The following is a 26,365-nucleotide window of genomic DNA, read 5'->3' on the forward strand; positions in this document are numbered from 1 at the left end:
CAAAACGCCGTGGCCACTGAGCCGCCAAAGCGGGTGGGTGGCCTCGGAATTGCTTTGAATATAGTCTGTAGTGTGAGAAGACATAAGAAAAAAAGGCAAGTTATAGTCATGGTTGGAAGGTAGTGTTTTATTTAGAATCTCATATTTTTAGTTCCTTATGGGCGCTTCATAGGTTACGAACTGGAAATGAGAGTGAAATAGCGGACTTTAATCTTTAATGAGAAACTTATGCCCACGTTAACACGATTGAATGAGCAAATCGTTTTTATTTTCATCATCATTAAACGTGAAAAGCAGAAAGGAAATAGGATGGCAAAATACCGACAAAATGTAGGCAAAATGCCGGCAAAATGTCGACAGTGTAAAAAAGAAAGCCTACAGAAAGCGCAAACAGGAAGTGTACAAAGACAGAGAAATAACTAAAAGATTTATAAAAAGATCTACTCCGAACGTGGCCAACCATGCTTTGAAATTTGCTGCATGCTCGAGATACATTAAAAGGACAGCTCAATAAACACAACAACATTGTTGAGAAAAACATAACCGTGCACTTGAACAGCCAGACGATTGGACAAAAGCCGCTTAATTGAACTGTAGACCTGCAAAGAAAGTAGTCACAAATGGTAATCCAGTCCGGATTTTTTTGGAACTCTATGGTTATTATGAACGACTAAAGCGAAACAACAAAAGAGAAGTGGGAACGAAGGTGGACTACTTAAAACAAGTAGCGCATTCGGAAGTGCTTGTGGAGACTATTTCAGGCCAAAATATAGCACATATTCAAGTCTTCTGATTAGTTACATATTCAGTTAACTGTTCAGCTATCCATATTGCAATTCGAAAAAGCGCATATATGCAATTTTTGTTCAGCAATGCATTCTCAATCTTTTGCTGGGAACTATTTCATTTGCGTGAAGGGCGCTCAAGGAGTTATGTATACAGTTGCCTTAGCACATTGCTCAGCTTGCTTTTTGCGTCCCTCCATGCTTGACGTATTGGCGCTCGCAGTACTTCAAAATTAAAATGAGTTTTGCTCCTTGCATAAAAAAATACTTTTAAGGTCGCGTGTACTGGCGACGGCTTTACTAACATAAATGATGAAAGTATTCTTTATTCTAGGTGAACTTACGGTATCTGGACATGTCTATGCCTAAGATTAGCTTTATCATCGTCGGAATAACACGCAGTCTGGTAAGTACGCAGAAAACCTTTCAAGAGAATGGGAAGATGTAAGAATTACTGTGTTTGAGCAGGCGAAATCTTTGTTTTGCTCCAGTTGGGCACACGGCCTCCGCTCAAACCGAAGTCCCGCCACCTAAATCCGCAGCAATCCCAAACCTTCATGTCCGTTCTGCGCTTAAGTGTACAACTTTGGAGTAGTTGTTGCTGATTCATGCATCTGACGGAACGGAGAACTGAAAATGTGTCACAGATAACACGAACCGCAGTGTACAATATTGTTCAAGTGAAGCCCTATCTTCGACTTTGCTTATGCAAGCAACCGTTAAGTTGTGTCGCAAGGTTTTCTACGTCACGCGAAGAAATACATCGAAGCGGAGCTGCTTAGCACAGTCGTTGACTCGGTTAAGCAGAGTGTCTTTTCTGACGTGCTCGACGAAGTGGGCCTAGCACTGTGTTTATTGCGAAAATTTAGTGACAGCGATTCACCCTCTCCAGGAATGAGGTCGGGTCGCGAACATGTTCCTCTAGTGTGTGCTGAATGTGCGAGCAAACTTATGCTCTGTGTTGGAATAGCCCGATCAGTGAGAGGAGTGATGACTTCACAGTGTTTTATATGTCGCGTGTAAATGTGGGTCGTAGGGAGACACAATGTTCGCGCCCTTTCTATGAATGTGGCTTCCACTGTGCTGAACATGCAAGATGACGCCGTAGGAGAAAACTCAAAGTATTTTTTTGTTATCACACCTTCGAGGTAATGCCTTCATGCCGTTTTGCAATTCACTATACCATTTGTATTTGCTACAAGTATGACTATTACAAAATTTATTTACTTATTTGTTCACACTGCGGACCTTCTGAGGCTATTGCGGGAATGGGAACTAGATCGCATATCAAGTGGAAATAAAAAAAAATGTATTAATAGCGTTAAACCAAATCCTCCAGGAACGTTCTAACATTTCACAGTTAAAGGAAAAAAAATGTGTGCGTGTCGTTCCTTGACTGAAATGCTAAAAGGTGCAGGCTGTGAGACCTACGGGTGCGCAAAGCTTCAGCAAGCTTGATTTACAGTATTTATCTAAGTATGTACAGCATGGCCAGAAACGTAGGATAAGCAGGAGCTTTAGGCGTTTAATGCCGCCACGTGTTTACGGCTGGATTAGCTTCAGGCTAAAAAACATTCCAAGAAGGTGAGAAGCTCCTATCGTAACTGCGACAGGTAAAACGTAGCGTTTTTTTTATACAAACACAATGTTGTTTACATAATTTTTGTGAAAAGGTTCCAACACGCGCACATTACAGGTATCAATGCGCTAATAAGGAAATGTGTAATTTATCACTTGCATACAAGCATCATAGTCATATTTCTCGTCCTTGAACTTTCCCCCACATTTCGGGCTTCCGCACAGCTGATTTACTATGTTTAGTGTCCCAGTGCTTCGAGTTGTCGATTAAATCAACCTCGTTCTGTGATCTGCTAGCCTCATGGTTAGCTCAAATGGCAGAGCGACCACCCCGGTAAGGCGGTGGTCCCGGGTTTGACTCCCGCACCAGGACAAAATATTCTTCAAGTGCGAAGCTTTGTTTCTGAGAAACGCGCATGGGTTTCCCCTCTACCATCGTGCTAAAGCAAGGTGGATGACAGTATTTGTCTTTCACCAAAGTAACCATGTCTACCTGGTTATACTTGGCATTGTTCGAATAAGGCCTGAAACGCTCTAAAGGGGCCATTGTGGCCATAATTTACTTAATGCAAATGTTTGCGTTTGAGCTTGTAATTAGCCAAAAGCTTTAGAAGACGGCGTTTACAGTGCGAAACCAAACACTGGTACTTCTTCATTTAGTGATGGTGTCATTTCCTTATTCATTGAATTCAAAGCGCTGCGAAATTTGATGTAAAACACGTGCTTTTCCACCTGCTTGCTAGTGTTACAGTAATAACTGTTTTAAGGCACAGTGGACGCATCAAGTGAGACGAAGATTATCTGACTACACACAGAAAGCACGATAAGTATTATACACAGAAAATGTGTCTAATTCAATGGATCTATGTCGCCTTAACTCGGCTATGAGTCCGACTGGTTTTGGAAACTTTGTATGTCTTACGTCTGTAAAATTAAATTGAAAATTGAACTGAACATTATTCTCGTCCTCTTACTGCGCAGACCGACCCCTTCGCCAGGCGCGTGCAAGGCACTCTGGAGGCGAGTCGAACCTTGAAGGCATTGGTACAATATTACAAAGAAGGAAATATACCAGATAATCCTGACGCTGTGTACCTCATAACCAGGTAGGAAAACGCCTAGGCATTTTTCGAATTTTTCTCGGTGAAAAAAAGTCAAGCGGTGGGCTACGTCTTTAAGTCACCGTGTTATAAATGTGGAAATAAGCGGTTGGTGCGTTCTTATGGGCGGGTAGTCCTGCTGTGAAAATTTGAATGCCATGCAATATCAAGTATTTGTCGCGTTATTATTGCGAATATTACACGAATTTGATATGTAATATTTATAAGATGGGCATAAACTGTGCAGGAAATACACACAAAATGACCGGAATTATTTTATTGCATACGGAAATCTTTGGTTTTGCAATTCCGCGCAATACAAAATAAAGGAAGAAAGAGTGGGACGATTCCTTGGGGCTCCTATCTTGGGAAATCACAGTGCGAGACAATGCGAAGGACGCTTGGAACATCTAGAAGGCGCATGCAGTGCGATTTTTACTTGATGTTCTTCGTTTAGGTTCGCCCTGTGATTGCAGGATGGAAGAACTCGCCCAGCTTTCTGTTCGACTAAGGAAGTCTACTAAGGAATCAAATTATACATAAAGTGCTTATAGTAACAGTAGGCCTGACGCTTTTATGCAATATTTGCAAATATTTTGCAGCTTAGACCTGTCCAGCGTAGAAGGTGGAGTGCTGAAGAAAAATGTCGCAGGTAAGCGGAGTGGTCGTGCTTTGGTTTGACCACTTTGTTATGTAGTTAATGTCAGGCGTGGTTAGAACTATTGTATTCTGTGTAGAGGCAGCATTCCAATTTTGGATGTCTAGCGTTGCTTTGAATTTATTGTATACAGAGAAACAGCGCTTCATCATTAGGCAGCCATACAATTCTTGGCACTGCCGCATTCAAATCATGATATGCATCTTGTGTAGCGTATCCACCTATCTCCACTTTACTTCGTGAAAAATCAAGACCCATTTGAACAAACATACCGTTTGTTTACATACCGGCGTACCGTGTGCTGGTATGCCGGTATGTATGTATACGGTATGTATGTACGGAATACCGGCATACCGTAAGCCGGTATGCCGTACATGCTGGCATATGCCTCATTGCGACTACTGCTGACAGGACGCGAGGCGATGTCACACCGGCATGACGCATCAACTGATCTACGCTCAGAGTGTTTTTTCTTCTTTCAGTTCACTTGTCATCTTCATGCAAAAAACATTCTTAATTTTCTTGTTTCTGCATCTCCGGCGTTGCCAAGGCCATCGAGATGTTTGTTCTACTGGTTCCCTTTTCACAATATAGAAACAATGAATGAATGAATGAATGAATGAATGAATATGATGTCCAGTGGGCTTCCGCGTAACCGCAGGAGAGTCCATAGGCTGTAGTAACTTGTAGATTGTCCCCGTTCTATAGCGTCGAAATTAAACAATAGTGGTCCTGAATTTGAATACCAACTTAGCATATTAAGTACGGCACACCTTCATGATAAGAAACGCGCTGTTTCCTCGCTCTGCAGGCTGTCTTCAACAAATGCACAAGAAAATCGCGTCGTTATTTAGATTTGCGGTAGAAAATTCGAGGAATCAACAAAAACCTATTGAAAGTGCGCGTTTATTGACAAAAAAATTCGCGACGTTCGCGCTCTGCTGCGGAAATGTCCTTTTATTATGCGAACAAAATGAGAAGCTTAAGTCTCTTTAAAGCTTTGACACATGTTTATTGTTTTTACTTATCAAACGTGTACGCTGTTCTTAATGTGCTCTGTTTATTTGCGAATATACCTTCCTTTTATCTTATGGTTTGTCTTCTTACTTTATGTTTTGTTTAACAATATTTTATCGGCTATGACTTGAACATCTACCTCTGAGACTGCCCGGACCCGCACGCAAGTCGTTGGCTTATGCGGGTTGGCTACTGCTGTGCATATATGGCAATAAATTTTATTATTATTATTATTATTAATATTATTTACTAATCAATCTTTTCACTTATTACTTTAGCGCACAAATTACAGTATATTATGCCAATGAGTTCACAAGGCACAGACACTTGGAATGAATGTTGACTATAGCGCTAGCTTTAACGTAAGCGCCGTAGAACTTGCGATAAAAGTGCACCGTTCAATTTACTTTTTTTCACACAACTTGCATCCTTTTTATGCACTGACGCTCGATATAACTTCAACAACTTCAAGTTGGTTATTTCCGTTGCTCTGGAAAATGCAACACTGACGTCATATCATGGACATTTTGTTACCCGCAGGGCTTGCATTCGTCGGCACTGTCTGCACTAAGCACGGAGTCGCTGAGGGAGAAGACATTGCTACTTCTTACGACGGGGTGTACGCGATGGCCCACGAGTTGGCGCATACGTAAGTGGAGCAACTGCTTAGTTCGAAAGAACGGCGTGTACTGAAAGGCGAGATTAACTTTGGATAGAAAAGTTCGAAGCTTTATTCACTAATCACGGTTGGGCACCGGCTGCACAAAACTTTTTTTTAACCAAAAGTTGGTCGTGCTGAAATTCCGCAGTGTGGTTGTGGCGCTGTTTCATGATACAATGCCCATATCATGAAATACCAAAACACCAACCTCAACTGTCTTTAATGACATTAGGCCGTAGAACGTCAAGAGTTTAAAGAATTTGTAGAACTCGCGGCCAGCACGAATAACGAAAGAAAATCGCCGTCCAATCACTCCGTACACATGGTTAACCAGTGACGCTGAAACGTGTGGCCCCAGTGTTAATCATTGGGTTAATCCTGACGGTTAATTAAAGTATTTCTGAATTTTTTAGATGGGCGGCATTGACACGTGTACTTGCCTTTCTCGGGGGACCACTTTTTCACAGGCTAGCAAAGGTTAAACGTTATCGATTAGCACAGGACGAGCCTGCATGTATCACAAGTTTCTCGAATGTTATCGATCGTTCTATCCGTCGTCTGTTCTCACCGAATCTCGTGTAATCTGATTGTATGCGCGACGCGAATCTTGTAGTACTTTCCGGAAGGCACGCAGGCACCAGCGATTATTCCGGAACCTTCGATGTCTCATGTCTCATGCCAACGCGCTTTCTCCGCAGATCAGATTTCGACGATCGCCGACTGTATTCACCACTATCGTCGTTCTTTGAGTTGAACTTGCTTTTCTTGTTTCCGCGCACGCACCTAGTGTTGTGCGGGAGGAGTTTTCGGCGTACAAGCGACAGGCGGACGGATGGACGAAATCGGTTAGCTACATACAGCTTCGCTGTCGAAGGATGATTTAATAGCAGCGAAGATTTATTGGAGAGTGGCATTGTTGGGCGTCATTAAGGCATGTTATAAAAGTAACCTTTTAGTTATAAGAGCGTTCTTTATTTGTATTGGTGCTGTGTATGGCATGTGATATTATTGTGACTCAGATTGTTGCTTTCAGTATTTTGTTTTCTACTATCGCCGTGTTGTGTGATATCGTTGACGTTCGCACTGGCGATTTGGGAGGCCATTTGCAATGTCATGGTGTTGTTTTGACTGCTATTGATAACGTTCTCAAATGTGCATTAATTGTTCTGCTTTTTCTCGCACAAAACTATGCACAAAAATACATAGAACTGTACATGTGACTAACACATGTTAAAGAGCCAAGGTTTAGCCCGCGCCATATTTGTGTGCCAACACCTCCTATCATGTGTCAATGAAAAAAAAAAAAACAAGTGACCCATTTCGCTACAATAGCAGCTTGGGCTTGTTGGTTTTCCATCCTGCTAGTAACAGCGCAAAATGTAGACAAGGGACGAGACAAGAAGACACCACAAGCGCTGACTTTCAACAACGTTTATTCCAAAAGAAACACGGCTTCTTATAAACATTGCCCTCACGTGTCGCAGTCACGTGATCACACATCATGTGAAACAAGCACTTTTTTTCCTTTTATACACTCAAGATAGCGGTTGCACGTGCAAAAGCTCAAGTTCTTTTTTTGTCAGTAACAAGGACGGCGTGCTAACGCATTGGTCACGAAGTCTAGTAATCTCGGCCGCCTCAATTATCTCCCGGACCAGCTGGTCATTGTGTTTCTTCAGCACTTCACAGCGTCTAAATTCAGGGATTGCCCCTCAAAAGATTGCGCCGCAGAATTTAGACGCTGTGAAGTGCTGAAGAAACACAATGACCAGCTGGTCCGGGAGATAATTGAGGCGGCCGAGATTACTAGACTTCGTGACCCATGCGTTAGCACGCCGTCCTTGTTACTGACAAAAAAAGAACTTGAGCTTTTGCACGTGCAACCGCTATCTTGAGTGTATAAAAGGAAAAAAAGTGCTTGTTTCACATGATGTGTGATCACGTGACTGCGACACGTGAGGGCAATGTTTATAAGAAGCCGTGTTTCTTTTGGAATAAACGTTGTTGAAAGTCAGCGCTTGTGGTGTCTTCTTGTCTCGTCCCTTGTCTACATTTTGCGCTGTTACTAGCAGGAAGTGACCCATAATATTGTAATTCAGGTTGGGTGCAGAACACGACGTGACCCCCAAGTGTCCGTGGTCCCAGGGCTACCTCATGAGTTACGCCGACGGAGGAACGAATAAGTACCGGCTTTCCCCATGCAGCGAAGAACAGATAAGAAAAACTGCGAGGTAGGTTGTTGTAATATTTCGACGTTTGTGTTTCAAAGTAGCGTAGCTAGCTTTAGCGAGCAAAAGATGTCAGTGACCACAAAATAAATCTGCAGATTTCGCGCGATTCCTACTGCTCTGAACTCATTTACAGCGACAGCAACATGCGGTTCCCAAAGTGGACTCCGGTATATTATGAACGACTTCTGATGATGATGATGAAGATGATGATGATGATGAAGATGATAACGCTCATGATATTTATTGGCAACTTTCGTTGAAACAGAACGGCAACCAGCCGTCATCTAGGCTGCTTAATGTAGAATGGTTTTACTACATCTGTCGCAATCTAGCATTTTGCCCTATCTCTCCGCGATTCCTTCTTTATTCATTAAGGCCGTTATTCTATATTGTATAGTTACCTATGTCTGTAACGACTCTGGTTCTATTAAACTCTTCCCTGCTTTATTTCCACGAATACTGCAAATGCGTCTGGCTCATCTCGACTGCCTGACCAGTTAATGCTTCCATCCAGTTAGAGTCCCAGCCTTCTGGAAAGAGAACGTTTCCTACTGGTCTCGCTGAGCGAATATCTTGGCATTCCATTACAATCTGCTGAGTCGTTCACGATGTACACAGCGCCGTTCTCGTCCGCTACGCTATTGCCCGTTGTGATCTTGTAAATGCAGGCAGAGACGCCAGTGTCCTCGGAGTCTGTGTTAAGCGCAGGACACCGTCCATATTAATCAGTGCCTAAGCTGCGTGATAGTGTGACCAGTTCACAACTGCATATAGCCACCAGTTCGAATCCTAGTGGCGATTTTCGACAGCTTTCTTTCTTAGCCTCATGGAAAGGGTTAAGCTCAGGATGTGGAGCTGGCCTGAAAGCAAGAGACCGGCACTGCAACTACACTTTTCCATTCCATCGACAGTTGAGCAAAACACAAAGAATTCTCAATAATATGGTGCAAGATCGAAATCGAAATGTTTACGGTATTTCTAGTGGTTTGAATTGACGTTAGAAATACTGGAAGATGTGGATAACTTGTGATTATTTATCCTTGATGGGACACCATCAGCAGCGGCTTATTGCAGTCACACGTTCGTTTATCATACCATTAGTTTTGTCGCTTTTTCTTACCATTCAAGTCAAGTTTTGTTACAGCGAATGTCTACAATTCCACTGGCACCTTCTGTTTGAAGCGGTCATAATATTCACGACTCTTCAAGCACTGTGTCACCGTGTCCTTACTTCGTCCCGCGCTTTCGCGCTGTTTTGACTTCGATATGTAAAGCTCGTCAGCGTCAACGCCTTCGTTGATTGAACGAATCAATCAATCAATCAATCAATCAATCAATCAATCAATCAATCAATCAATCAATCAATCAATCAATCAATCAATCAATCAATCAATCAATCAATCAATCAATCAATCAATCAATTTTAATTGCAGTTTGTACAAAACCGCATACGTTCACTTCTAAGGGTCAACGGTATGTGAAGCCTCATGTACAACGAAATGAATGAAAAGGAATGTTGTCATTTGCTTCCCCTTGCGTACGTGTTTCTTTTTACGCCAGTCTCTCCAAACCATGGACCCCTACCAACATTCTAATTTTCTGCCATTCTAATCGTTCATAAAGGGCATCAGATCGATGTGATCGTTCGATTCACTCATGGTGCTGTAGAATGCAGTCAAACCTAGTTTTTTTTTCTCTCTGTAGGAAGCTTTCAGCAACTTGTATAAGTGTGCTTTCTTCCACAAACCTAATGGAGCAACACAAAGAAGTTCCAGGTCAGAAAGTGCCTGAGGACTACTACTGCAGACAGATCCTGAAGGAAAGAGCACACCAAAGGACGGTTATACCGGTGAAGGTGAGCAGTTCAAAAATTAGCTTTCGTTGAGTCATTTCTCCCTAGACGACTTCAGATAGGGGTTCATCTAACTGAGTGCTTATCTGTCTTACATCCTATTTGTGTATTATTATGTTCTTCCGTAGAACTTTAACGCTCCCCTTCGCACAAATGTCGAACCAAATAGCCCAGCAGTTTACTATGCTGAATGTTTCGCAGCACAGAGCAACCACAGTACTATTTTGCAATCATAAGAACAAGTTCATCGCCATGCAAATTAAAATCAACTAATGAGGTGAAACTCTATCTCTACTTTGCACTGAAATTTCATCATAAAGCCTTAATACGACGCTATTGCATTATCACACTGAGGCCTTATCACAGCCTGGCTATTCAAAAAGTGCTTACATGTTGTAATAAGCCAAGATATCTCCTAAAGGAACACTCAGTCATCAATTATGATGTTTGAAATTGGCATCCACGTTATATGTAACAATATTTTCGAAGGCTGCCATTTGCTACTTACCAGTAATCTAGTGTTAAAAACTTAACATTGCTATAACCGCCCGTGGCATCTGTTTTGCATTCTGTCGCCAGAGCAGTACTACCACAACAGTCATGAATTGAGCCAGGCGATAAGGTTGCACAGCTCCACAGCAGTATCTTACAACCACTACAGCAATGATCCACTGTATCCTAAAACAACGGGTATTTTGATGAGGTCAACTTATGCGTTTGTCTAACGACAGGTTAGCTGTAGGAAATGATTTTGTGCTTTTTGAAATGCTATTACTAATGGGGACAATAATTTAAATCATCCAGTCAAACCAATTTTATTTTCCAGTAGGCATGCTGGATGGTCATTTTGGGTTAAAAACTACACAAGAAGCTTAACGTGTCCCCTAAAATACTTTACAAGACACAAGCTGTCAAACAGCGTTTGTACAGTTCACAGCAGTACGATATAAAGATAAATAAAAGCAAGTAAACGCTGGAATTCATAAAAACACGAACGGAGACGGAATAAACGAAGCAGAACGTTAATTTTGTACCTATGTTTATACTTTCAGACTTCGGAGCTTAGCAGCAAGTGTAAGATGTACTGTTGCTACATAACTGGCTATCTGAGAAAGTGCCAGCAAGTGGACATACTTGATGGCATGGCATGCGCCTACGGACAGGTGGGTGTGTAGTTTATTTTGGAATGTGACACCCAGTCGCTTGGAACTATTCGAATACTAGAGCTCACACACAGCGAGTTCATGAATTTGAAAAATTCTACCCTGGAAAAAAATGTTTACGGAGACAGCGCATCCAGAAAAGCCACAAGGAAAATCTATGCTGCAAAAGCCGACATCTGTGGTCACTCTCAGCCGCTTCGTGTTCCGCCACATGGGCAATGCACATACTACGCGGTTTCGTCGAGTGAAAGCTCCACTACCATTTTTATCTTCCATGAACCTTCATTCCCCTTATCGGCTTCCATAGAACTGGTTTGGCATATTCATTGTCCCTGTGCTTCCAGTTGTCGATGAGTTCGCCCTCGCGATACGATCATGCTAGCCTCTTGGTTAATTCACATGGTAGAGCAACCCCCCCCCCCCCGGAAAGTCGTTGGCCCTGGGTTCGTTTCCCGCACCGGGACAAATATGTCTGTAATGTTTCTGCATTACGTACATGTAATGCGAAGACGTGGGATCGTTCCCCCCCTGCGGCAACTTGTTTCTTCATCCACTTTTATTGTCATTAATTTATAATTTCTTTAATCCAATTAATAAATACAAGTCATTTCCCCTATGTTTTCCTTGGTGTCTGTTCGCTTCGCATGATATGACTAATAAATATCGGGCCCCTTGGTTAACCCCCTTTCTTGTGATGCTTTAGTAGCAGCACCTTTGAGAAAATTAAATATTTTTTCTTCTTCTTTCAGACGTGCAGGAGAGGAGTCTGTGGATATCACAACTGGGAATAGTTCACGGTGAATAGTATGCTGCGTCGATGTCCTGTTAGGACATAGCCAGGAGTACGGCTTCTCGAGCAATAAATCATTAACAGCGACTTACCATCCAATTTGTATTGTTATGTCGAGGCTTTTTATCAATCACGAAATCCAGGAACAACCAGCAGCTAGCCTCCCAACTGCTGATTCACCTAATACGAGTGCTTTGGTAGCGCTTCCATAATAAAGCTTACTTGCTTGCTTGTTCGATTGGTTTCGATAGAGATATTCTTCAAGGTATGCAAAGTAAAAAAAAAACTCGGTGCCCTTCCACTTTGTGAAGGATGACCAGCGAAGCTGCGTATGTAGGCCCCTTAATGGCGAACTGCACATCCGCCGCGGGTCGGCCCGGCATTGCCGTATCTTCGGGATCGGCCCACGTATGGGGAGTGCTTAACGCCTGCTTCACTTCCGCCGTGGGTCAACCTGGTATTGCACTATATTCGAGATCGCCCCACGTAGGGGAGTTTTTTGCTAACCACGCCAACAACGACACGAAAATTTTCTTGGACGGTAGCGGTATACAGCTTCGCTGTAAAAGTGTCAAATAAAGATACGTAGCTCTGTATTATGCAAATATTCTAACAATGTCGTTGCAAACTTATTTCCCGCGGTCGAACTAGTTTGCGTGGGGCCGTCTGAAGACGTTGTGCTTGATATTGAACTCCGTAAACGCGTTAGCTTTATGGATTCATGGATTCCTGTCAACGTAGTGCTGATAATTATGCACAAACGCGAGAAATGTGCCACAGGCGCAACACATTGTCACGATCGATGCAGAATACATTGGAAAGCACAGCTGTAGGTGTAGAACGTTGAGGTCAGTTGCACAACCACCCCGGGAAATTGGCCAACAACTGGGTAGCTTTCCGTGCTGCTACAGCAATGAAAGCTTTCTAAAGCGAACCTTTATTTTGGCCTACTTTTCCGGATTTGGTGTAGTTACTGTCCGCTGAGTTGGTCAGTGTGGCGGCGAATAGGTTTGCAGAAATTTATAGGGTGTCCCACATGACTTGAGTCAAACTTTAAAGTTACGCAAATGCCATGTAGCTGGACAAATCCAAGGTAATGTTGTTTGCAGTCGCTTGGAGATACTCAGATTTCCTTGCATGCCGCTTAATGACATAATTAGTCTAAATTATTATTCAACTTCTCAAATATTGTTATTATATGAGAAGTGTCAACGAGGAAATTGACACTTTTTATACCGATACGGCTTTCTGTTGCTCAATACGTGCTACATAACGGCATTCGAGGCTACATAAATGCCTCGAGCGGTCAGTCGGGCGGCAATATTGATCATTGTGGAGGACAATCATGCACTGACAATTATGGTGGGCCTTGATTCTGAAGGAACGCTACTACAAAACCTAATACTCGCAACGCCAGTCTTTATTGCCTTATAAACCAACATTCCAATTACTAATTCCAATTACTCTTCGATAAGAGAAACTATATTCAAATACAACGCACAGCATTCCATTAAGTTAATCTTTTCTTCAATCCGTGTTCATATATAACTACATTAAATTTGAGGACAGTTACTACCTGCCAATACATGGGAAAAGTATTGGTAGGTATACATGCACAGACAAGCCCCACATGTACCTGTGATACATAGACGACACAGTTACAATATGGGCACATCGCCAGGGCAGTCTGGATAAATTTGTAACATCCCTAAACTATTTTCGCACTACTGTAAAATTAACATTGGCTTCTTCAATAGTGCGCACAAACTTTCTAGACACTACAATATGTATTGACAATGGGACACTAAAGACAACTTTGGATAGAAAACTTTTGGCAAACAATACCTAAAGAATGCAAGACACCATTCCATACATTGCAAATGAGGTATCTTCAATGGTCAAGCAACCGGACTATGTAGCATTTGTGTTGAGAAGCAATGTACATAAAGACTCGAAAACCTTAAAGAAACCTTACCAATCAGGAGCCACACAAACCTTTTCTCGAAAAATTCCACACCGACGCAATGAAACTTGAGCAAACCGAGATCCTCAAACACAGACCTAAGATTACAAGAACACCAACGCCTTTTCTTACTACTAAATTTTGAAGCGTACTGCCAAACGTGAACAATGTCCTTAATACTATCCAGTTCTCATCAGCAACCAGAAAGTCAAGAGCTTTCCAGACCCGCCCAACGTAGCCTACAGACGCAACACTAATCTCGAGGACGTTCTTGTACATGCCCAATTAAGGACAAAGACGAAGCCAACGTCCTGTGACTGTGGAAATCGACTGTAGTGTCCGGAAGCCGAGCACATTGGGCCCGACTTGTGGACACTACAGCGAAGCACTTGAGCACTAGTTTTTCGAATGCCAAACAGTTATCGTTCTGTACTACCACATAAGCTCAAGTAACATGATCTTTCTCCAACTGCGTTGAATGATTTTCATCTTATTTTTGACTGGTCGCGCTACGACTAGACACAATGCTGACAGAGTTGTGCAAGTGTTCTTGTCAACTACGGGGGCTTGACTCACGTCAGTAGTGCGCATACTGTGCGTGTGATTTGATCTGTGGAGATCTGCCTTCCTCTTTTCTTTTCATGGTTTTCTCTTCCCCCTTTCTCCCCGCCCCCCTTTTTTAACTTTCCTCTACACGCGGGCAGGTGACGTGTTCCTTTCGGGAGACCATTCCTAGCGCTCTTCTCTGCCTGTGTATGTTGGGTGTTTATGTATGTTTACACGAATGACAATAGTAATTCAGGTTTGCTTAATTAAATGTTTATTTTGCTTAGCAAATAACAAATATCATGACCGCTGCGCTAAGAAACTCGCAGAATTAGATCGATAGATGGAAAGACCCAAATTTTATTTAAGCGAGTCCTACAGCAGTTATAGGATCTAGCTATGGCGAATGCAACCGCTTGTCAGGTACGAGTTACTTCTTCATGTAACCGCCCTTGGAACCCAGCCCTCCCCCAGAGCCACTATCAAGGCCTCCTCCAAGCCCTCCTCCAAGCCCTCCTCCAGAGCCACCAACAAGGCCTCCTCCAAGCCCTCCTCCAAGCCCTCCAAGGCCTCCTCCAGAGCCACCATCAAGCCCTCCTCCAAGCCCTCCTCCAAGCCCTCCTCCAAGCCCTCCTCCAAGCCCTCCTCCAAGGCCTCCTCCAAGCCCTCCTCCAAGGCCTCCTCCTAGGCCTCCTCCGAGACCCCCTCCAAGACCTCCTCCAAAGCCACCTCCATAGCCTCCTCCTAGGAGGCGAATGCACGACGGCTCGAACACTTGGTACTTGGGAACTCCACCGCAGAATATGTTGAAGATAAAGTCGCAGTAGTCGGCGCGCTTGTGCAGGTGTGACGTACGACGCCACATAGCGCATCCATATCCTGCCGGAAAGCAACGAAAGGTTATATGAAGTACTCGAAACGATACTTTGTCCAAACATTTCATAGAACATCACGAGATTTTGTGTTGGTTTCTTAATATAGTTCTACTTCAGTTCCAACTCTACGTGTAAAATTTATAAAAAACATTTTCGAGTTATATAAAATGCATTTCCCTTAAAATCACAATATATAAACAATGGCGTTACATATACTTGAACTTCAAATATGTGGGACACGGAGACTTGGTTCTAGTTACACGTGTGTGGAATAATTTTCCAGAAAATACATAGGTACAGACATTCTGAACACTGTTCCAGTTAGCAGTGGCTATATTACTGCAATTTATAGTGGGAGCTTCAATGAAATGAGATTAAGGCTGTTGAGAAGAAGCAGATAGATCTCAAGGTTACGTTTATTTATTCTGCGGCGAGCTTTGCAACATAGCAATACGTGGAGTGAAGGAATTATTCTGTAGAAGGTAGGTGTGGCTCAATAAAGTGCAAACACAAATCCGCTAACTAAAGGTAATCATTTCACGTAATATAGGTTGAAGAATAGCAATCTATAGGGTTTTGTACATTGCTATGACGTTGATTGTTTGTGCGATGCTTTTTCTTCCTTTTCATCCAAGATTTTCAGGATATTTCGACGCATCCATGTGGCGCCAGCTAGTAATTTTCACTTAGACGTACAATAAATAAATGAGCAGAATCAAGGAAAGGAGATGGCACTGGACCAAAGGAAGGTCACAGGTTTGAAAAATGTCTAATGAAACACATTGAACCACAAAATGAGGTCGCAGAAAGGCCCTGAACACAGCTCGAAAAAATTCTCTGGGTCCGCGTGAAACTATGTCAGCGAATAGGAAAAACACGCGATCTCAATCCGAGTAGGACATAGAGCAAGAAGGGCATTGCTTATGCCTTCATGGTCACTTATTTATTATGATCTAACCATTACTAATCATAACTACATCGCCTAGCTGAGGACATTTTACAAGATATCGACAGTTTTACCGTAAGTTTTCCATGTAAGCCCGGAATTAATCTCTAGTGTGCTACACACGAAAATCGTCATGCCACGCATCTGGGCACTTAAGTATATTGTCGCAGAACTTACCGTTAAGAGCGTAACGATAGCGTCCGATAAAGCAAGTGCTGCAATCTTTGTAGATCGTATGTTGCTGCCACTCCGCGGGACCTGAAAGATGCAGGAAGAAGGAAGATATTTTATTCATGTATCGAGAAAACTGCGCGACACAGTCCTGTAAGCATGCGTAGCTGATTCTGACATGCCAGAAAAATTTCGAGCACTGCAGCACCTTCGTGAATGTACATAGTCTGCGTGCTGGTGTTTCGTGTGACGCTCTAAGAAAGTTAGCTTTCTACAGAGCAGTTGTTCTTCGGCGCTCGCCTGCGCTACATAATAACGAATTTTCTCATTAAAACCTCTACCACTCTTATATTGCTTAAAAAATAAGATGAAAATAAATTAGCGCATTGGTGAGTAAGCGCTTCAGCAAAGTAAGCTACAACTGCTACAGTGGCAGAGTCCAATATTAAATGACAAATATGCCAAAAACAGCAGGCTTTTGACAGACAAGGAACAGTGTACCTAATAATCATAGCATTATGCTTTGTTGTGTATATTTCTATCCCACAACGATATTTCTTTGTCGCTGTTGCAGGTGTTTCCTTAATTTAACGATGTGTGTTGTGTGAATTTCCACAAACGACGCTTTGAATGTACAAATTTTGGATCGTAGAAAAGCACTCGGGAAGCAGTGTGACATTGTTGAAGTACCTTCGGGAATCCTGCTGAGTGTTGCAAAACGAAGCTAGTCGTGATATGGTATGACCGCGTTAGGAGCATGTAATGAGGATGGTTACCAGTTATCTACGCATGACGAAGCAAAAAGCTTGCCAACAAACCATGCTTGTAATTAGTGTCCTTGCTTGCCATCGTAAGTGAAACTTAGCAGGGTATCTGCACGTAAAATGAACTAAAGGTTGCGATTAGATTGTGCATGGCAGAAAAAATAATACCGGAGACTAAAGGACTGAATCGAACCAGTGCACAAGTAAAGGAATGATTGACTGATTGATCAGCACGATCCCTAATATTCATATTGATATGTTATGCTTTCAGTGTCACTTTATTTAGTCTAACGATTGAAAAACGCTGACCTTAGGTCACTGAAAAAATATAGTGTAAAGAGCCTGTTGTGACGTCCTTAAGGAACTAGTTCCTACAATTTGTGTTCAGGTCGTTGTAGTGGGATGCAGCTATAGCAACTGGAGATTCATAAATTAAAAACAAAACAAATTAAATAACCGGTGTCCAATGTCAACTTGAAAAGAAAGGAACTAAGCTAAACATATTTGGAGACCTGAATGCTTACGCATTCGATAAGTACATCTTTTGCTTTCGTGTTTACTTACCATTGTTCGGATAAAAGGTGTACAAATTTCTTGCCCAGTATCCTGGTGTCGAAGACAGAACATAACTGCCGACACTGGAAAAATAGCGTAATTCAGTCACACCTTGTTTCGAGTATTAGCTCATGACGAAGTCTTTTGAGCCGTCACTGCAACATCTAATAAATATTTGTTCGCCTCTATGTCTTGTATTTCTCTGTTTTAAAGCTAATTTAGACTTCGGCTTCAGCAGTTTAGTTGGTCATAGTTACTTATTAACAAATATTTTCTTTCCTAGATACGCTTTGCTATTGGTATACAATCGTGATTCGCAATTTTTTTTCTTGCGAACATTTCTAGCGTAAGTGGGCTTTATTGATGCGGGCCCAGATTATTTGCGTGGCTTTTAACGGGTGAAAAGGTGAGCATCACGCGCCTGAAAGTTTTATTTATTACAATATATTTTACACAACTTATGGCGCAGTGCAACCCAGTTGAGGGACTAATCACATTACAATATTTATTAATGCTTTAAACACATAAAACATAAAATTGAAGATACATCGAATGTTGCCGAAGGTATAGGAGCAACAAATAGTAAAGTTGGGAGATGTACCATAGAACGAGAAGGCTTATTATGCAAGGTAGCATTCCAATTACCAATTTATGCAGAATCGAGTTGATTCGAAGGCACCGGCTTTCAACTTTTAGCGTAACTAGGACCGAGAGCAGTTCGTGACCCTATGGTAGATCCCGTGGCGTAAACCGAACGTTCTTTAACTTCGCACAGGCTGTCGCACATATGATGCAAGAAGCCACATTTGCATCATAGTGTCTGCGTAGAGCGTTAAAATACTGTTAAGGAGAGGCTGAATGTTAGAAGCGTATAAACAATGCTCCGTGGGGAGTTTTAAGAGTGATGCATATTGTTCAAAGAAAATTTCTTCGAATTCTATCGTAATTTCGATTTCCGAAAGTAATTTGGAGTGCGGCGTAGGCCGGATTTGTCCGATCAATAGAGAATGTGATATTGTGCGACTATGCTTGCCAACAATTGCCGCTAAAACTGAGGAGGGACGTAAAGTAAACGTTTGCGCTTGATCAAAACAACAAAAAATTAAATTATTTGGTTTTACGTGCCAAAATCATAATCAGATTATGAAGTACGTCGTAGTTCGGGACTCCGGAAATTTGGACCACCTGAGGTTCCTTAACTTTCACCTAAATCTAAGTGCTCGGGTATTTTAGCGTTTCACCTCCATCGGAATGCGGCCGCCGTGGCCGCCATTCGATCCCGCAACCTCGTGCTTAGCAGCCCAACAATATAACCACTAAGCAACCACGGCGGGTGATCAAAACGAAGAGGTATAGGGTGTATCGTGCACTATACGTGTGTTTTGGTTTAGTACAATATTGCATACTATGGTTGATTGGATACAGCTTGCTAGGTTGCAGAAACCTCAAAGCAGGCGCGTAATCATCAGCAGCACTCCTACAGTCAGAACTGCAATTAATCCATTGCTTTAGGGACTGAATACTTCTGATAAAGAAATTGAATATTCTAGAAAATGCAGAAACGCAGTGTTCAGTATAGAACCATGCTTCCACGGACCCCTTTGAATTGATCAAATGACATCACGAACTAGGAACAAGTAGTGCCTTTGTTTTTTTAGTCATCAGCGGGGGCTGAAACACGGCTTCAAAACATTAACAACCCGCACGCCTGCCCGAGATATGCATGATTGCCTTTGTAGAAAGCGTCCGTTTAAGCTCTGAAACTGTTTGCACTGTTTATACCCTCGACAACTCGACAATTGATTCCGTCTGATGTTCGTCAAAATTCTTACACTGATCCACATCCGCGTCCGGATCCGTCCTGGCACCACGAGAATCTGGCTGGGATGGTGAAGTTCCTGAACGGTCCAATTCTCTCGTACAACACGCACCTAGCGTCTCCACCGTAGTATGGGTCGACGGGGTAGTTTCTCTTCACCATGACCCACTTGCCATTACGGGGATAGCACTGCGTCGCAGAAAAGAGAAGTTAGGCGCGGTTGCATGAAGAAAATGAAGGGAAAACGTGCCTTGACACGTTGTTACCATATTTTATGCTGTTCACCCAACCTCCAGGTTTAAGGAAATCGCAGGCGCCGCTACTCTCTGCCGGTGGGGCTTCAGAAGTGTGCAGATCAAATTAACCTTTATTTCCCACGAGAGAAAAGCTGGACTGCCTTTTTTTAAATAAAAGCCACAACGTTATACTGATGGAGCCCAAAATACTGACATTGCCGGGGCTATAAAAGGCGCGGTCTGTATTCAGAGCTCACACGGACGATTGCATTGTTTAGCGGCTGATTCGTTCGTGTCGTTATTTTGCGTAACCGAAGTTATGTACTTTTTGTGCCAGGGACTCATCCTTAAGATTAACAATGTAAACCACGCACTCCACAAAAAAAAGTTTTCATTAGCGGAAACTGCTAAACATGTCGGCCTAAACATTAAGCACTACTTTCAGGCTGGCAAATAAACATATATACAGTATTTAACTGAATTGAAGACAGCCGGCTTTGATCGCGAATCATTCAGAATGTTTTTTTTTTAATTTCTTGCAATTGAAAAAGAAAACTAGTGGCCGGGTGGACAGTGGGTGCGCAGGATATCCCACCTGCTAGTGGAAGGTTACTGCCTTTTTTTGTAGTTTTCTATGCATAAATAATGCCACTGCACGAACGTTTTTATATTTCGTGCGAACTAAAAAAGATAAAACCTAATTTCTGTGGGCTCACCAGATGCCGTATTGTCTTTAGATCGGGACTGAACAGTAACCCAGAAATGAAAGTAAGGGCTTTGCAGCAGCGAATGCACTCTATATTACGACCCATAATAAAGAGGTGTGTTTTCACAAGCGATTGCAAACATCTTGTGGGCATAAAATAATCGCAGGCGCGACATGAACGCTAGGAAACAGGGACACGAGACAAATAATGTGACACTACACGGCGCTCTGTTCAACTCGGTGTCGCCCTTATCTTTGTCACCTAGCGCTGGTATCACACCATGGCCAAACAACACGCCCACTGCAATGTGTTGCTCGCAGAAAATGCTATGACACTTGCTATCACAAAGTACGAACTCATGCTTCTGCAAAACTGAGACATTACCTACATTACCTACATGAATTGGCAGCGGCGGCAGCGACAAAACACGGAGCTTCAAGTTTCTACATTTCACCTTTCGCAGCTTGTAAATTGTAATTTCTACCACAGCTGCTTTCCTATTAGATTTGCTGCTGCTGCCACTATCTTTGAGAGTGCCGTGTTGTACTTTTGACTTTCTACTGTCAGCAGCCCCGACTTTACGGAAGAGCTGACAAATGTATGCCAGGAACGAAGATAAATGAGTAGATCGCTCGAAAGAGAATTCCTGAAAGAAAACCGAGATGTTCACAATTGAACATATTTTTTCAGCAAGCGCTTTGATGACATTGTGTCCGAACTGAGTGCCACCAAAAAAGAAAATGCCGAAATCCAAAAGGAAAATGCTGTGCTGGCTGCTGAATTGCAGAGAGCTGAAAAAAGCCGTACTTGAATATGAAGAAAAACTAACACAGTTAGAACAGTATTCTCGAAATAAGAACATTGAAATCAAATGGGTGCCAAAACTTGTGAAAAGTTCTGGAGAACATTGGCAGAACGATCAATGAACCAATCTCCAAAGTGTGCCACAGGGTGCTCACATTCCGAGCAGTCGGACCTCATTGTTCAAGTCCTGACGAGGTCAAAGCGCGGTGCTGCATTTGAAAAGGCAAGAAAGGCGCGGCTTTCTACAACCGATCTTGGATACACAGAACAGTTTCCGGTATTTGTTAATGAGCCCCGAGCTAAAGAAGCTTTCGGGGCTCACGATTATGCGAAAAAAGGAAAAGGGCTGGCGCTTTGCCTGGATGAAGGGCGGAAAAATATTCTTAAGAAAAACTACATCGTCTCCCACACTGTGCATCTGCAAAGCGCATGACCTTGATAAAATCAATTAGGTAGCACCGAGTGCGCTTGAAGTAGCACTCATTTCCGCGGAATTCTGTGATTATATTACACCTAGCCATGCAGCTGCTTTACCTACGAGATGTGATAAAAACTTGTCGTTTGTTCACATAAACGCTCAATCAGAGAGAAATAAAGAAGAACATATCTTTGCGTTCCTTGTCACGCTCGGTTTTAAGCGCGATGCATTAATGGTCACGAAAACGTGGTATCACAATAGCATAAATGTTCTCAGGTGTCCAGATTACACAACTCTGTTTTTTTGAACCGGCCATCAAAAACAGGAGGATGCACTATGGTGAGGGCCAGAAATGAAATTGACTGTCGCCTATTGGATTCTTATTCTCATGTGACATGTGGTTAGGAAGTGTTAAGTGTCCGATTATCTGATTTTATTGTTGCCGTTTTATACCGACCGCCAAGCGGAAATGTGCATAATTTTTTTTTCTTGATGACTGCTTAAGATGGGTTAATGGCACTCGTTCTAAACTTATATTTGGAGGTGATTTGAAGGTAGACTTATCCAAGAGTTCTGTACAACATCAGGGATTGTGCAGACTTTTAAAGCTAAACGGGCCTAATAATGGTATAACTCTTCCTACCAGTATTCAGAGGGATTAATCTACGCTACTCGACGTATTTATTAATAATATCGAAAGCATGCACGTAGTGTCAAGTATAATTAGCGCACCGATTAGTGACCATCTAGCAATATGTTTTGACAAGCCGTAGTTTTTCTCCCAAACACACTACGCAACACATTAGAACGATCATCGATATTAGTTCGAGCACTTTAGCTGTTTTTCGTAATTATCTTCTGATAACCGATTGGTCACACGTTATACGTACTAAATGACATCGAGTAGCCCACGACTTATTTTTGAAAAAAATCGACGTTGTTTACGACAATACCTTCCTTTTGAACATACTTAAACTTCCCGTAAATGTAAGAAGCCATGGGTTACGAAGAAATACGTACGAAGAATAAACTCTATAATGCCTTCCTAAACAGCAAAAGTCAAGGCGCATTCAAACTATTTAAGGCTCAAAGAAACAGGGTTAATAATCTTTGCTCTGCTAAAGAAGGTGTTATTTAAATAACCTGTCTGATATGGATGTAATGAAAAGCCGGATCTTGCATGGAAAAGACTTAATGAACTTCTAAATCGCAACGATAATGGAAAAACCGATCACTCAGAAATCATTTCTGGTAACTGAAATATTTCCGAAGTTGACCTAGTTAATACGTCTAATGATTATTTTACGTCTCTGTCAAGCACCTACAGTTATAGCCCACAGTGCTTTTCTTGCTCCAACTAGTACGAATGAAATAATTAACGTCTTTGCATCGCTTAAAACATCAATTGCTATGATACCGATGACTTGCAAATGCGACCACTCAAAGAAGCCTTGGACATCATAGCCCCCATATTAAAACACGTTTCTAACCTTGTTTTATTGCTTGGAAATTTCCCGGAGAAGTTACACAGGGCTAAAGTAATTGTTTTATATGAAGGTGGGGACGCAAATGAAGTATCCAACTACAGGTCAATGTCCGTACTGCTCGTGTTTTCGAAAGGTTTGGAGAAGCTAATACACAAAAGGATTATTTATTCTCTTGGAGAACATCATATTGTAACAAATGCGCAGTTTGGCTACCGGAAAGAGTTTTCTATGCAATAGGCTCTTTTATTACATAAAGAAATTATATCAGACTCCTTTGATCGTGAAATGAGTACACTAGGCGTATTCGTAGACTATTCGAAGTCCTTTGATAGCATAAATCACACTACATTAGTCAAAGAGTTCAGCTACTATGGTTTCCGGGTGGTATCATTGGATGTGTTAAATTCTTACCTTAAACATTACGAGCAGCAAGTATATATAAATCAACAAGTTTCAAAAAGAAAGCAACGTAGCGCCGGTGTTCCATAAGGGAGCATTTTGGGGCCACTCATGTTCTGCCTGCATATCAGTGACGTAGGCATAATCGATAATTCCGCACAATTTATAATACACATTGCATCATGGAGTACAGACAAATAACTGAAAGTACACGCTGTTAAAAGAAAAGGTGTGTTGTTGAAGCCTAAAAGATTGCAAAATGGATGCTCAGATAGAATTACATTATGAAAATTGACATCTTTAAATAGTCCCTTGCGTTAACTGTCTTGGAGTTTTGTTTGAAGAAGATGTCATGGAATAAATACACAGAACTGATTACAGGAAAAATTACACGAGTCTGTGGCATACTTAACAAGTGCAAATTTTACTGGCCAAAAATATTGAGCTTCCTATTTGCAATATTTTGCTTGCGTCACATATAATGTAGTGCCATTTAGTGTTGGGCACGATTACCCTAGCCTGTATATATGTCAGTAGCCTCCATATAATAAAAAAGGCAATTCATGCCATCATGAATTTTCCACATAACAGTCACACTGAAACACTTTTTTCATCAATTAAACTTAGTTACTTCACCTAAGTTACACAAAAAACACATTTTTTAAACGCTATGATGCAGCTTTTTCCAGGAATAATATCCTCTTTTCCAGCATTTCTTGTTTGAATGAAAAACAATAACAATGTGCTACTCGCCTTATTGAAGAATGATAACTTCAAGCGAACTCGAAGCAGGTACACAAAACAGGTGTTACGCTACTTATTGCCATGCCATTTACCCTGCGTTTGTGTACGTTTGCTAGTAAGCTGCTTGCAATGTGTGTATATACATGTACATCAACATAGGCGTATTGTTGTATTCGTCTGCCTGCAACCAGAACCTATCAAGCGATCGCATTTCGCTCTTATGATTGTCAGCTACACTTCGCTTAAGCATGAAATTGCTATTTTCTTCTTTATTGCTATTCTTCTTCTTTTTTCTTTTTTTTTCGTCTTTAAATTTTTTCTTTGAGTTGCACTTGTCTTACATTATTTTGCTTTACTATATACTTGACGAGTGACATAGTACCTTTTGTTGGTACGCATCTGTTTTTCTTCTGTTTTTCATATGTTGCTGTGGTAGGCAATGTATTGGCTATTCGCTTACCTTTGCCATTCGTCTGTGCCAAGTTAAAGGGACGGGGAGCCTCGCTGTGGCGTTTAGTCCTCGCCGTCAGCATTCTTCGGATTGCGATGTTGATTTGATTTGATCTGAGTGATTTGATTTTGATTTGATGTGCACAGTATAGAATATTGCTTGACATCTATTTTATGTCGTCGGAACTGTCCTCTAATTTCGCCAATAAAACTGCGCTTCCACATATTAACGCGGCATAGCGTACTAACATCCCTTACAAAGTGTCGCAGCAGAGACCTTTCAGATGTTTAACGCCATTGTCCTGTGCTGAGAAACATAAACGGTTCTACACGTTATTTCTCCATTGCAACGTAACGGGAACGTTTTTCTCAAGGACTTACGTGGGAGGGATTCTGGTATCTTTGAAGATCTCTTCTCAGTTCTGGATAATCAAACCCCTGGACGAGTTCAAGCCCAAGCTGCAATGTGAAAATGGCGACAGTTGCCAACAAGATACTCGAATACGACGTCATTCTTGCTTGTGGTCCTAGCGCAATGACGAGAACGCATCTTCGCGCGCTTCCTTTTAAACGCGCTGCTAGGCAAATCGAGACACGGAATGAGATGATTGTGTAACGTGCTTCAGTTGTGACGGCTTCAAGGTGCAAGATAGAACAATGTCAGTAGCCCCATGCTGACGACATGTCTTATGAACAAAGAAAACTGTCGAACAACCTTGCCAGCGACCTAACCTGTTCTTGCACTTCTTATTGTAAGCATATAGTTCCCTTGTTTTCAAGCACGCGGATCACAGCTGTCGTTAAGCTTTAGACTCACAGTAGGTTATTTGCCTATGAGATATTTATGGTTATTATTTGTGGCTTTCACTGTATCTCAGGCTTTCACAGTGAGTAGTTTGACGTGGCTGTCCTCTGCAGCAAGTCTATGCACTGAGAAAGCGTGGTCCTTGCCTTTGTTTCGTGTGTGTATGCACTTATTTTTTTCTGTGATAAATTATGCCGAAAAAATGTGGCGTGACTGACAGAAGAAAAAGAAAAGCCCATCGCGATCCTGAAAGGCTGTTTCCAACGCGATACAATTACAAGGAAATGACCTTACAACAAATTTATTTATTTATTTATTTATTTATTTATTTGTAATACCCTCAAGGTACATAGTAATACATTGCAGAGGGGAGGGGCGAAAATGCATTCCAAGAGTAAAATATACAGGATTAGTTCTAGGAATTCGCAGTGCCGGGAACAAAAGAGATATGAAAAAAAAAAGCTAGTAATACATTCAGAACAACCAAAAAAGATACTTACACAATATGAAAATACAGAAAGAGTACACTTTAGCAAGCAGACAATGTACACGTATAAGTACGTAATTGTGCCATTTGCCACAATACATTATTTATGTTCATTAGTGCATTCTTAAAAAGAGTGGGGTCACTGATGCTTACTAATGATGTAGGTGGATTATTCCAGTCGATTGTAGTCCCAGGAAGGAATGATTGTGAGCACGCGACGCTGTTATGATGGGATACGTTAACTTTATGTACGTGATCACGACGAGCCAAATAATAAGGCGCAGGGTGGATCAAAAGAGGGCGAAGAGATGCGCTGTGGTAGTAGACTTTATGAAAAAGGGAAATGCGTGATTC

General features: G+C 41.9%; 2 protein-coding genes across 2 annotated transcripts in view; one reads left to right on the top strand and one right to left on the bottom strand.

Moving 5' to 3' along the window:
- LOC126545013 (venom metalloproteinase antarease TserMP_A-like) overlaps positions 1-12,071 on the top strand; it is a 29,932-nt gene extending 17,861 nt beyond the window's left edge. Inside the window, exons 7-14 of the mRNA XM_050192615.3 lie at positions 1,120-1,191; positions 3,345-3,469; positions 4,066-4,115; positions 5,679-5,787; positions 7,899-8,030; positions 9,735-9,885; positions 10,935-11,045; positions 11,795-12,071. Coding sequence (XP_050048572.1) covers positions 1,120-1,191; positions 3,345-3,469; positions 4,066-4,115; positions 5,679-5,787; positions 7,899-8,030; positions 9,735-9,885; positions 10,935-11,045; positions 11,795-11,836 — 792 coding nt within the window. The 3' untranslated portion in view covers positions 11,837-12,071. The remainder of the gene's footprint in view (positions 1-1,119; positions 1,192-3,344; positions 3,470-4,065; positions 4,116-5,678; positions 5,788-7,898; positions 8,031-9,734; positions 9,886-10,934; positions 11,046-11,794) is intronic.
- A 2,524-nt stretch (positions 12,072-14,595) lies between these two features.
- On the bottom strand, positions 14,596-25,267 carry LOC126545020 (uncharacterized). The gene is made up of 5 exons (XM_055061137.2): positions 25,101-25,267; positions 19,488-19,663; positions 17,665-17,738; positions 16,343-16,423; positions 14,596-15,223 (listed from the first exon to the last, which is right to left on the bottom strand). Exons 1-5 carry the CDS (start codon positions 25,230-25,232, stop codon positions 14,775-14,777), a joined length of 912 nt encoding a protein of 303 aa, XP_054917112.1. The 5' UTR covers positions 25,233-25,267; the 3' UTR covers positions 14,596-14,774.
- Between the last annotated feature and the right edge of the window lie 1,098 nt (positions 25,268-26,365).

Source organism: Dermacentor andersoni, chromosome 10 (genome assembly GCF_023375885.2).
Source record: "Dermacentor andersoni chromosome 10, qqDerAnde1_hic_scaffold, whole genome shotgun sequence".
NCBI lineage: Eukaryota > Metazoa > Arthropoda > Arachnida > Ixodida > Ixodidae > Dermacentor > Dermacentor andersoni.

Bases quoted from the DNA above. Each gene is read 5' to 3' on its own strand.
- LOC126545020 (XM_055061137.2), bottom strand. From the start codon at position 25,232: ATGACGTCGTATTCGAGTATCTTGTTGGCAACTGTCGCCATTTTCACA. The intron at 19,664-25,100 runs GTAAGTCCTTGA...TCTGCGACGCAG, and splicing joins GATACCAGAATCCCTCCCAC to TGCTATCCCCGTAATGGCAA. The intron at 16,424-17,664 runs GTAAGTAAACAC...TGCATCTTTCAG, and splicing joins CACCTTTTATCCGAACAATG to GTCCCGCGGAGTGGCAGCAA.